The 14,330-nt window shown below is 36.5% G+C and overlaps 1 protein-coding gene across 1 annotated transcript; it reads right to left on the bottom strand.

The window, feature by feature from the left end:
• Positions 1 to 6,608: 6,608 nt before the first annotated feature.
• On the bottom strand, positions 6,609 to 13,961 carry LOC149302691 (chorion-specific transcription factor GCMb-like). The gene is made up of 5 exons (XM_089482201.1): positions 13,863 to 13,961; positions 9,849 to 10,101; positions 8,991 to 9,103; positions 7,749 to 7,874; positions 6,609 to 7,487 (listed from the first exon to the last, which is right to left on the bottom strand). Exons 1-5 carry the CDS (start codon positions 13,959 to 13,961, stop codon positions 6,609 to 6,611), a joined length of 1,470 nt encoding a protein of 489 aa, XP_089338327.1.
• Between the last annotated feature and the right edge of the window lie 369 nt (positions 13,962 to 14,330).

The raw sequence follows: 14,330 nt of genomic DNA on the forward strand, positions 1-14,330 counted from the left end.
GGGGGGGTGAGACAGGAGGATCCAGGTCCCCTGCAGCGGTGCGGGGGATCTGGATCTTAGTCTCCTAATCAGACTCTATTTGAGGTCTGATTAGAAGACGACCCCGATTAGAAGACGAGGGGTATTTTTCAGAGCATTTGCTCTGAAAAAAACCTCGTCTTATAATCGAGCAAATACGGTAATAGTTAGACTGAAGAGAAAGGATGGGTGACATGTAAGTGAGGATAAAGCTCTAGCTGACTGCCCCAATAAATTGTGAAATGGAGAAAAGTGAAGGAAGGGGACCTCAGTTAGTAAAAATAAATATTACATGGAAAATATGTATGCCTACAGAGGTAGAAGTTCTATTTCAATATAGCAAAATAAACACAGATTCAGAGCCGTAGCTATCTCCTTTTGTGCCTGAGGCAAGAATGGTAAATTGTGGCCCCCAGCAATTTTTTTACAGATGTTATTTTATTTACACTGCCCTTACACATTGCCTTTACACACACCTGCCCATACATGCTGCCTTTACACACATATTGTCAGGCTCATTATATTGCAGCCCTTAACTGGATGTTGGAGTCCAGAGCGCAGTAGTGTAAGAACGCAGTGATTGAAACAAACTTCACCAAGGACACAAGCAGAATGTTTGGTTATAGGTTATATTACAAAAGCAAAGCAAGGCATCTCACCAGAAGCGGCAGAGTAGGAGGCATATCATGCATATGAGGGTAGAAAAGTCCAGGCAAGTATTCAAAAGGGTCTGGGACAGGTAGCAAGCAAAAAAGGGGAAATCCAGTAGGCAGTCCGGGTGAAAGTGGTGGCAGGCAGGCAGGCAGGCAGGCAGGCAGGCAGGCAGGCAGATCCAGCGTCTGGCATGAACTATGGCTCCAAAGAACTTAATGAACTCACACCTCTGTTACTGGGAGGCAGGGATATAAAGCCTGTTCATCAGATCAGGTGTGAGTCGTCTAGGCTTCAGGTGAGGGAGGCAAAGTGATGGTATAACAAAACACAGCTGAACATAAATACACAGCACATTAAATTATATACATAGCAAGAAATGGATACATGGTACAGGATGCCACAAAGAACAGGCAACAAGGCAAAGAACACAGGGGATGGAGTGAGGAGCTGAGATGTATAAGGGAAAGAGGGCAAAGGTACATAAAATACAGACAGAAATAAACAAGACAGCAAGCTGTGGAGAGGAGTTTAACTCCAGGCAGACCACTTAAAGGGGCGGCCACGCCTTGCAGTTTGCAGGGCTGGGGCTGAACCCTGACACATATGCCCATACGCACACCTGTCCATAAACATACATGTACACACATACTCTGCCCTTACACACAACTGTCCATAAATACACATATACTACACTTGCACACAACTGTCTACACACTCACATGCCTGCCCATACACTGCCCTTACACACCCCTGCCCATAAACATACATATACACATACACTGCCTTACACAGACCTGCCCACACACACTTCCTTTACTCACACCTGTCCATAAACACACATATACACATACACTGCCCTTACACACACACCTGCCCATAAACACACATATACACATACACTGCCCTTACACACCTCTGCCTTTACACACACCTGCCTATAAACATGCATATACACATACACTGCCCATAAACACACAACTGCCCATACACACTGCCTTTACACACACCTGCCCATAAACACGCATATACACATACACTGCCCATACACATACACTGTCCATACACTGCCCATCATCACTATGCGCCGCTAATAATACAGAGCACGAGGAGGACATTATTTGCTGGCACGTAGTGATGAGGGAGCGCGGAAGCCGAGGTCTCAAGTGACAGACTTTGCATTCTGTAAGGTTGGGCCGGTTAGAGGGGGATTGTGAGCTCCCCAACCTGTCCTGCAGCGCCTCTCTCACCTCACCCTTCCTACGGCCCTGCACAGATCAATCAATGGAACCCAATGGGATACACACACAGTTGCTAAAAGAGAGTTGTATAATTCTGGTAAAACTGTTACCAGAACTATTTAACCAGTCACCAAAAAAGATAGCAGAGAAGACTCAACAGTAGTCCAATAAGTCTTACATCTCAGCCATGGCATATGTATACATATTAGAAGGGATATTTAAAAAAAAATAATATATTGCGTATTTTAATAGGTAAACTGTGATATTTTAACCAGTTTGGGTTTTTTCAAAGGCTGCATACAGTTCATGATTATGAAGTGTTATATTGAGTAATATAACTTCTAAAAAAAACATTGTTTCTTTAAATCCAAAATGTTATGAGATAAACTACTTATTACGCCCTGATTACCAATTGTATGGAGCTGTGAAATATGATGGTGCAATATAAATCAATAATACTGTAAAAACTACCAAATCCTGCTAAGTCTATGGAAATATCTAATCACTTTTTTTGATGTATTCATCCTCTAAAAAATAAGACCTTTTGGTGACAAGACTTAACTGAATGGCTAATAACTGAAAATGAAGACTCTCTTGTATAGTTCCCATTGGGCTATAATACAATGGAAGATATCTTGTTGACCAAACTTTTCAAAGTAAGAGACCCTCTGGATATTTCTTCTTACAAATGGGTTTGGTGACCTGTACATTTTCTTTCTGCTGTTACTTTTCAAAACTGAGATTTGAGCAATTATGTGTGTCTCTTTTTGTTGTCTACTTGGACAAAAGCCATCATTAACACACATTTTTGTAGTTCTGCAGCATATGACAAATTAGCTTGTCATGTTGCTAGCAGGAACTAATGTGCCAGACATCTTTTGAACGGCTCAAAGTATTTCGGAGTTGTTGTGGTATTCACAAGACTTCTCAGACAGAACAGAATGCAGTTTATCTTGCTAACATATATCCCTGCAGGCCAATCGCTTTCCGTTAAAAGCTGCCATCCAAGTATACACTCGTTGAATATGTATTAAGGATTATGTTACTATTTCCTTTTGTTGGGATATTTTTTAATGATTTTCTTTCTGTTGTAAATAGCATACTTCAGTGTGTTATTAAAATATAGTGCTTCATTTGATTGTATAAACGTTACAGAGGTCATGAGGAATAATATAATTATAATAACTATATTCACCTGTCATTTATATACTGGGAGAGCCCAGTTTGTAATTCTTAGATTTTAGAATTGTTAGAATTTTTTAGAAAAAAATGTCCACTCATGTGGATGAAATATATATATATATATATATGTATATATACATACATTTTTCTTTCTCCCTGTCTTCATTTCCTCCCTTTCCTCTTTCTCTTTTCCTGCCTCTCTTCTCTCTATTTTCCCTTTTTCAATTATTTTTGCTATAGTTTTGAATGAAAGCAGACTGTTAATTCCGCTAATGAATATTTATATTCATGTTAAGGAGACAGACCCATTATACTGACAACTGATGATTATTTGTTTGTTGAAAAAAGCAAATTAAGTTTTTCTGCTAAAGCTTATGTATTCCAGTGCAGTTAAGTCTGATACAATTCTAGCTCAATTTTAGCATTAGTGTAATAATCTAATTGTGGATTCTTTTATGTGTGCAAATGCTAAAAATATAATAATGAATATTGTTGTATACTTCTAAAGATAAGTGTTACCACCGACGGTAATGCATTGCTCGCTACCATTGGGTATAACTAACTATGCGTGAGATGGTGTGAATTTTACACACCTCACTAGTCAGAAATGTTTATAACTTAAACCGCAGATGAAAGAACATATGCTTTTACGTTGAACTGATTGTTAAATTTTTGAATGGCTTTGAAATAGCATTTGGATGTCATTGAAACATAAACCACAAATTCTTCTCCAACTTTGGCTTCTGACATGATTCCACTTGTTAGTTATGCTTGACCAATTTCTACCAAACTGGTGAAAGTGTTTTTCCTAATATTTCCTCCGATTATACTGATCAGGATGTCTCTCAATAAGTTCCAAACATTTTAGGATGTATTTATATGAAAATAAAGGGGGTTGAAACCCTTAAACTTTAGTGATAGGATAGCTATGTTCTTCTGGAGCAAAACCCACTGAACAAAAATGTTACATACAGAAACATAAAAACATAGATTTTGATGGGCGACAAAAAACATTCAGCCCCTCTAGTCTGCCTGTATATGGACTGTAATTGTGGAATTATCACATATCAAACTACATTTGCAAATAATAAACTATTACTTCCTTAATTAATTAATTAAAATAAGGTATACCAGCACATTGTTATATAGCTCAGTTTTGTAGCAAGGACTTTTTAACACATGATATTGCAAATCTTCACCTTTTTAAACACTGACTTTAATATGTTTTTAATCCACTACATAAAATAACAGAGTATTAAGGGCAAATGGTCCTGGAAATAGTCAAAATAAAATAGTACTGCTAAAATAATCAATTGAAAGAGAAAAATCCCAAAATAACAAAAATGACTAAAGGTCATTTGAGTAGCCTGGCCGCTCCATGGACTAACAATAAGGCTTTCATTTGAGATTTGTTTTCTATAGTTAGATAATCTGCCAATACAGAAAGCCTCCACATTAACCAAGGCTTTTTCTTTTAACAAAGACTCCAGTATACACTTAAGCGTATGTACTACGACTACCACTCGAAGATTGCTGCTCATAATCCTACGTATCACATACATAATTGGCATAGAAAGGTCAATTTGTGGGTGGAAATGAAAGAGACACCCCAAAGAGGGTAAGAATTGGTACTATAACTCATATAAATAAAATAGTAGCGATTGGGAGCCACCAGGGTGTATAGTGTAATGAGTATTAGACATTGTGTAGATGATGATTGGATCCTTTCTGCATCACTTATGTTACATTTTCTGTTCAGTCACTTTAGGTGAAAGTGTCTATCACAGAACTGAATAGTCCAAACAGCTGCATATTAGCCGTTTGTATGTTTTAGCTCTGTCATCCAGTAGAGAAACACCTGAATGGTCACCCATCAGTACGTTCTGACTAATGAAAGTTTACGGAGAAACAGACTTCATTAGCATTGCCATAAATACCAAATTTGTTGGTACCATAGAAATAAAAGATAACAAATTTCTAGGCCCCTTTTGCTCCATTTGCATCAGGGCCGGCAGTTGCCATTCAATATTTTTCATAAGGGTGATGTTGTATTCGGCAGATTATTCATTATAGAATTCATTCACATTTAATAATAAATTAAGTCAGTGCAGTTATCACTTCAAGTTATTTGTAATGCACAATTGACTATAACACTCAAATATTTTATCTATTTTATTAAAAATGTACAATGCATCTAGGTTTGTACATTAATAAATGCTATTCTATTTTATTACAGGAAAATGCGTTGAGAGCAGCAATCAATTTACAATACCGGATCATCACTAAACATTTTTGTCAGTTATTTTAAGGTATCTCCATGCAAAACAATTTTAAGGAAATGTAAGATCTAAGAAACACTTATAAGAAGCACGTACATCCATAACAATAACATGTAATCCCATATCTTTATGGATTGCATGGACAGAACGTATAAAATGGAAATCTGGAATAAAATATATGTTTCTTTTGTACCATGCACAGAAGTCCATTGTAATCAGGGCAAATTTTGAGGGATTGTAAAAGGAAGACCAAGGTTCACGTATGATATTTCCTGTGGCAGCAATGCTCTAACCTTCTAAATCTTTTAGGTCAATAATAAAGGTATCATGATGCAGTGCTGGTGTAAGCAAAATCCGAAATCCAACATAAACAGAGCAGACTTTTGCGTTAGTGATTTTGGCATTGTCTCATGGACTTCCAAAAGCCTTATCACATTGGTCCATCTGTCATGGTTTATCTTTGGCACCCAAGCTACTAAGTACTACTGTTTGCATAATGGTTAATAAGAGAAGAATCTAAGCAGACCCTGACTATTTGTGCAAAATAATAACCAAACTCAATGGGATTATCAATACATATTAGACGTAGACCTGCGACAGTTTGCTTATCATCTCATTGCTGTGCTTTTTAGCATTAATGCTTTCAAAGTAAGGCTGTTGGACGCTTCTCTCTTTTCTGTAAGAATTAAAGCAATATCTTTTTTGTCATACATGCCAACATTCCCAATGTCTGTGGACCAAACGTAAGGTGTAAGGTGATGGCCCAAGTTTTAATTGTGTGCTTGGTTTCACATGGTTACCAGAGTATGGTATTCTGATTAGGCAATAATAGCCAATTATTTGTCATGTTCTTATATCATTTTAAGTAGTACTAAATAATATTCAGGATAACAACATTTCTTCAGTATAGTTTTACCCACAAATGTAGTTCTAACAATAAACATTAGTTACAACCTAATATACTAAAGCTCATACAGAGATGGGTCTGCTTCGTCCCAATGTTTGCCTGGATACATTTCTATGTTGACCAGTGTTCTTGTTCAAAGTCTATTGGGTACAATTCAAGTAACATAACTGTAGTCATCTGGCTACACGTAGAATAACATGGCCCTTAATGCATTACAATTTAGTGGTATAATTACAAGTCATACATGGTTTTCAATGTTGTCAATTATTTATTTGACATTTAAATTACAAATGGCGAAACAATAAAATAGTGAGCGATAGAGTTCATTTTTTAATAATCAGTATTTTCATAGCGGTAGCTCTGTCCTGAAAAGCTATTTCCCATACATGGACCATATCGATAAAAGTCCAGGTTATCCACTCTCTCACTTTTGTTGGGAATCTGTTCCTGGTAACCCAATGTTGCTTTGATTACGCTGAAATCATCTTGAGCTTTTATTTCTGGAAACATTCCTTCAGATATGCTGTCCGGAATGTGGGTGTAATTTTGTAGAGTTTTCACATCACATACATTGTCACTGTATTTCACTACAGGAGGTTTGTAAGCTTGGTATGATACCTTGGTGGTGGTAGTTATAACAGTCTGCAAGGCTGGAGCAACAGGAGATGGACTTTTACGATATCGGCAAGGATATTCTGCGTTGTAATAAGCATGGCCAGTGCTTGCCTGGATCTGCCCGTAGTCACTTCTGTCTCCATAGCCAGCTTTCCCTAGGATCTGCTTCCATCCATGATGTTTACCAGAGGGATCATAACCCCTTTCGTGTGCATTCAAGACACCTATGTTTGGTTGGGGCACATTTAATTGAACTCGATCAGTTTCTGGAAAACTGTTCACTGTCTCCTTATATAGGGGAGGGTATGAGTTGGAATTAATGTAGCCAGGTACAGGAAACTCATAGCCACAGGGTGTCCTGGGCATATAAATTCTTGCATTAGAACATTTTGGGTATGATGACACAGAATCCCCCTGATATCCTACAAGATCGTTGGAAGGTTTGTAAGGGTCAGGGTTCTGGTATGAAGCGTAGTGTTGAGTTGGAAAAGGGAAGCTTCCATCTGTTGCAAGACTGAAACGCTCTGATCCTTCTATGCAAGGTATTGTGTGAATGTTGGGGAAATGGCCACCACTGTCATTGTATCTCCCCACCTGAAAAGTAAAATAAAACATAGTCAAATGTTATTACGTATGCCTATGTTAGCCCAAATCCTCTGGATCACATTACACTGCAATAGGTAGATGGTGATGCTGTACAAACAAAGAAGTGATATACAGATGGACAGTCCATCAGAGAATATTCTAAAATAAATTGCTGTCCAGGCAGAAACTTCATAATACAGAGTATGCAACATAGTTCCTCAAATGTGTGGCCATGACATAGCATTATAGTATTCATTATCAGGTGTTTACCTCAGACTCTATAAGTTTCTTCTTCTGGGACAGGTGAGATGAAGACATCTGTCTTTTCACTGCACTTCTTCTGGCTTCTGTCTCAGATTTACTCTCTGGTCGTGGATGATCATGAACACCCTTGGCCTTACAATAAACCAAAAAAATGGTTTTCTTACAATTCAGGTCCCTCAAACAATTTGTAATGTACTGGAAAAGCTGGATGTGCCATGTGTCTCGCATAGCTGATTAATGTATGTTTGTTTTTTAAGCTGACATATCTCTGCAGCATTCTTTTACTCACGCTTTAACTAACTGCTGAGCAGAGCTAAAACTGTATAGATAGCTAGATATTCAGATCATCATGTACATATCTAGTTAATCTAGAAATGAGAAATAACAGTAAGGATAACCAAGTATTCATAAGATTAGCTATAACAGTAAGCATATCTCATTAACCTAGAGAAGACCTAATATGGTATATATGGTATAATATATGATATATTTAGTTATTTTGGATATATGGAACCCTCTGGTAAATGTCATTTTATGCTAATGGACAAAACCAATGCATCAATTCATACTACAGAGAATGAACCTGGACATTTGTGTATTTATATATATATATATATATATAGAGAGAGAGAGAGAGAGAGAGAGAGAGAGAGAATGTCTGATGTAGTTAATTTAATTGTAGGGTCATTGAAAGCAACAAACAATTCAATTGATTAGCACTCCAAGCTACTGCAAGGCAGGTGTTACTATAGTGGTATGCCACTGTCACTGTCCAAGGCAACATTTTTGTTTAAAAAGGACATTTTAATAAGTGTATGAGTTGGAATGTCCACAGATGTGTGGAATAAAAAAACAGGCTGGTATAATTTGTTTATTTCAATGACTCCTACATGAATGACTCCTACATGGTAAAGTCTAAAAACTATGTGCAGTGAAGAATTCAAAAGCTAGACTTGCCAAATTGTGCCCTTTAACATGTATTGTAATAAACTCAATTTGGAAAAAATACAACTGATGAAAGAATAGTGAAATCTAACTGACAAAGGGCATAACTCAGCAGTTATTGAATAGAGATCACAGAGCTGTACATAATGTTGGACCACATTTGGTATCTGATGTTTTGGGGTTTTGGTGGATTCTATTTTTAATGGTAGTCGGGTAACTGTACTGACACTGCAAAGTATATAATACATGGTTGATCCTCATATTACATTTGGATAGGGGAACAATCTGTAAAGTCAAAAATACCTGGAAAAATATGGCTTTTCCATCAAGCCTCCAGAAGTTAGTGACAGGATACCCACTGTGACCTCGACAAGGAATCAGCTCTAGAGCAGAGTTACAGTTACTGCACATTTTTTCTGCAACAGACAAACTATTTATTAAATATTAAAAAAAATATATATAATAATTATATATATATATATATATATATATAAAAGCAACATTTATAAAAGTACCTCTGCTTTTCTTGACTAGATTGACTCAGAATAGATGCCTTAGACTAGACTAGAGCACTGTGGTTCTTTCTACATGTGTTTGACACAATATATTTTGTATACAATGCAACAGACCCTACAAATACATAGGAAATCTATGTATTCTGTTTAAGAAAATCGAGTGATCACAAAGTCAATACTAAGCCAAGACATATGAGCTTATGTAAGTCCTCACAAAATCATTGAATTGCCACTTTTACTATTATTTTCCATTATTTATAAAGCACTATTGAATTCCATAACAGAATGGCCAAATACAAGCTAATAGTAATGTGGATATACTGTAAGACACAATGGCGCAGATGGAGGAGAAGAAGACTCTGCTCATGGTGGCCTTACATTACTTCAGGAGGTTGATAGAAACTGAACAGTCAAATGTGAGGAGATCCTGAAAGCCTGCACGTCTGGATGCGTATAGAGAACAGATTTGGGGAAAATTGGAACAATCAGGTACTTTTCTTTATTTTTGATCCTGAAAATACTGATTTAATCAACAATACATTAGGCTATTTCAATCCTGCTGTAGAACATCTCAGAACAGACTGATGCTTTATAAAGTATATTACTGTACATAGGCAAAGGGTGTTTTAGACTTCTGGCCACTTACTTTGCTGCTTCTGGCGTGCCTTGTCACAGATCGCAGGTCTGAGTTGCAGTTTGCTGCCGTCTGGCAAGGTACAATTGCGGCTACAAACCACCACTCCTAAGCAGGACTTCTTCAAGATTTGGCAGTTGTGGTTGTTGGTATTCCTCATAGCCCAGCCGCTGAGATGGCGTTGGGCATTCTTATCTTCTCCGCCATAAATAAACCGAACGTACCCATCTGTCCATTCCTGAAAGTTGTCAAACTGCTTCAGGTCCTGAACACAATTATGAGACAACATTTATTATTATTATTATTATTATTATTATTATATGGGGGTACATTTCTTAAAGTTTTAAATATCGATCTCTCTATTTCTTAAGCATGCTCTGTTCTCCGATAAAATGATTTACTTGAGTATGTTTGCAGCAATTTTAAATACCTTTATTACTTAAAAATCACCCCAATTGCCATTCTCCCATTTACAATGCCTACATTAGTAACACAAATATTCAGAAATCCCAAAAGCAACCTATTAGAGTAAGCTTTAAAAATCTATTTTTATACTCAAAACAAACAGCCATAAGGGGTGCACTTTAAAGAAGTATAATAAAATGCAATATAATATATAATTTATTATTTATTCTGCAGTAATCTCAATCACAGGTTGGAACATTTACGCCTTGGTTTTTTGGGGGTTTTTTCTCCTTTTTTTGTACTGTTGACTGATTTTTTTCTTATTTATTTGTTAGAAAAATGCTGAAAACACTGGTAGGAATGGAATATATCAGAATATATCAGTCTGGGGTGCCTTCACTTAAAAAATATTACCTTTTTTCTCCATTATTATTTATATTTATAATTTACATAGCACCATCATATTCCTGAGCACTGTACAAAGGAATAATATGTTACCTCTATCAAAGAGTTTTGGAAAACAGTGTATCGCTACAGTCAGTACTAAGGTTATACATTGTGTTAATGTATCAAACCACTGTATTTTACTATCTTTGTTACATATAGAAGACATTTTTCGCAAAACAGTCATTATGGGGTCTTTGGAACTACAAATAATGCTATGAGAACAGATCATTTTACACACCAGATCACATAGCACAAATTATTACTTTATATGAGCTTGATCACAAGAAAGAAAAACAGTTGTTTATGGTGCTTTTTATTTTTTATTTTTTACAAAAGTATTACAATGAAGCTTTTTAAAGGCTATTTCTCTAGTTGAGTGTTTGCTTTGTGCATTAGACTGAGTCCCCCACAATTGAGAGGTAACAGGCCAGTAAAATGTGATGACAGCTTTGCAATGGAGAGCTCAGACATTTATGTTTGCAAACGCTTAATTTGTGTACATAATGGACTATTTAACCACAGGAGTGCCAGGGAGTTGTATTGAAGAAGATGAACTGGTGTTTCGTCTTAAGTGCTAGAATGGGATCTGGCGTTGTATTAGACTCCATTTTTAACTCGTTCGGAGTTAAATAGTTAATTTAATAATTGCCAGGGGCTACTGTGATCACTGGATTTAAAAATGATTTTTTTGTTGTGCAATAATCAAGGAATTGTGTATTTATGAAATTATAAAACGTATATAACTACAGATTACTATGTAGTAATATTCGCAATACAGCAATCTGCCCAGAAACACCACGATTTGGTATTTATCCTGCGAATATCCTGCGTATTACAAATAATGTCATTATAATTAAATGCGATTATTCATATACCAGATTTATTGTAATTGTTAATTCGAAAATTACAAACCTAAAGTCTGCCCCAATGACTGTTTATCGTACATTATATATATAGAGTATATCTATCTATCTATCTATCTATCTATCTATCTATCTATCTATCTATCTAACTATCTAGATAGATAGATAGATAGATAGATATATAGATAGATATATGTATATCTATATATAAAGAGAGAGATATACATATATATCGATATCTATATATATATATATATATATATATATATTTACTTATTTCTGTAACTAGTATTTTGGTGCATAGTGGTTAAGAATAAAAGCGCTTTAACGTGGTGAAAGTTGCCCCAAACGGTCATATAAACAACTTCGTATAGACAATTTCTTAATTGCTGCAAAAAAATAAGTACACTAAATACTTCGGAAAATCGTTTGATCCATTTGGTGGGCAATATATAAACTGGTGTACTTTAAGGCAAATCAAAACAATCAGAACAACCCAATAAGGCATATTACAAATTGTAAAGTTACAAATCGATTTAGTGAAAGGTAAAAGAAAACTATGACAAAATGAATAAATACTTCCTTCATGTAATTATTTTTGATCCATTAAAATACACAGCATTACAACATATATTAAGAATGACTGTAAATCTATAATCATGACACCCTGTTATATCTCTTTTTCCAAAGAAGCAAATAAAAGTTATATAATGTTTTCTGATATTTTGAGTTATACATTTTAGAGAAAATAATTTTACCTATCATAAAGGTAGTCATCGTGCCAACTGTAAGATTATTAGTATTATTAATTAAAATGCGCTGCATCTACATTGTTCAATACAATATTAGAAAACTATAATAAGCCTTCAACATATATAAAATAATAATTAAAATTATATAGATAAACTCATTCGTTTCATCATATAAGCGACTTTCAACTGGTTCATTTGCATACAGATTTTTTTTTGTAAAAGCAGTACATTTTAAAAGATTAATTAATTTCACTCCATAGATATTATATAGTAAACTAAACAGAAACATATGATGCATTTATATTCCAGATTTACATGTGTTGCAGTTATTCAATATAATTTACATACATGATTGTACTGTACACCATCAAAGCTTACTACACGGAATCTTTTGAAAAGTAACACCGCAATTGTAAAAAATAATAGTTTACAATGATTAGATTTTATTTTTAATAATTAAACGAAGCTCTGTAATCGATAACTATTAACAAGGCTATACCATCGTATTGTGATAATGTTTTGCATTGCAAAATGTAAGTACCTAGAATCTAGAATGTTTTTATTGAAGAGTGGTATATATTATTATTATAATTATTGTTATTATTCGATATCTGCTGCGCTCTAAAATAGGCAGACAGTACAGAACAAGTAATGCATCTCATAATAATATGGATTACATGATTTTCAGATATGATATGCCTTGATGGTATTTGTTTTATTTGTCAAGCCGTGACATTGTCTTAACAGACAGTATTTCGCTTTGAAAATTCAATTTCAAGGAAACGATTCTTTGAAGTGCATTTAGTGTACAAGACTACTAATCTTCCGTATCTGAGCAGTTATTTTATTACATTGTGCAGCAGGTATGTAGAAAGATGAGGATTACTTCGGAAACTGGTGAAATAGAAGGGTGAGATCAGCTTCATTCGGCTATTCCCACCTGCTGGAGTGGACTTACTGGAGAGGGGAGTATGGAGTGAGTGCCCTGTACCCACCTGCTGGAGTGGATTTACTGGAGAGGGGAGTATGGAGTGAGTGTCCTGTACCCACCTGCTGGAGTGGATTTACTGGAGAGGGGAGTATGGAGTGAGTGCCCTGTACCCACCTGCTGGAGTGGATTTACTGGAGAGGGGAGTATGGAGTGAGTGCCCTGTACCCACCTGCTGGAGTGGATTTACTGGAGAGGGGAGTATGGAGTGAGTGTCCTGTACCCACCTGCTGGAGTGGATTTACTGGAGAGGGGAGTATGGAGTGAGTGCCCTGTACCCACGTGCTGGAGTGGCCTTACTGTAAAGGGAAGTATGGAGTGACCCACCTGCTGTAGTGGACATACTGGAGAGGATGGCATGGGGTGAGTCCTTACTGGAGAGGGGAGTACGGAGTGGCGTTTACAGCAATGTGTGTGCAATGAGTAGAAGTGATCGGTATATATACACGTTTTGTTATCACTTGCGGAAATAAAGCTTCAAGAAAGTGTCTCGGAAGATTGAAGTGTGCTGGGAGCATGAACACGGAAAGGAGAGTGCTGCGATCAGACAAGGTTAGTGCACCGAGCTTACCTGCGGGAGTTTGGGGTCATTGATATCCCAGGTAAGCTTCATGCCATAGGAACAGACACAGTCCGAATCTTCATACATATCTCCTGGGATCTTGGACATGGACAGCTGTCCGGAAAAGCACTCAATTTTAGACCGTGAGACTAATAAAAAAAAAGAAAAAAGAAATTAAAAGGCAAGTCACTCCATGGATGTGTCACACACCAGACATACTACATCAGACCAGCCATCTCTGTACACATCGGGCCACAGTCAGTGACAGAACAGAAGTGACTTTCCATTCACAAAATCTCAATGACATGACAAATGAGCCCAAAATGTCCTTGGGTTTGAGGTCATACCTGTGTGGAGGCAGGAGCTTGGGGTGAGTCAGTCCTTGTGGCAGCTTCTAGCCTCAGACACAGAGTAGACAGGTATCCTTCTCTGGCTGGTTGGCCTTTATGTAGATGAGCTAGGAAGCTCCTTCTTCTC

This window comes from Sceloporus occidentalis, unplaced genomic scaffold (genome assembly GCF_023333645.1).
Source record: "Sceloporus occidentalis isolate IW3139 unplaced genomic scaffold, rSceOcc1.0.p SCAF_18, whole genome shotgun sequence".
Classification (NCBI taxonomy): domain Eukaryota; kingdom Metazoa; phylum Chordata; class Lepidosauria; order Squamata; family Phrynosomatidae; genus Sceloporus; species Sceloporus occidentalis.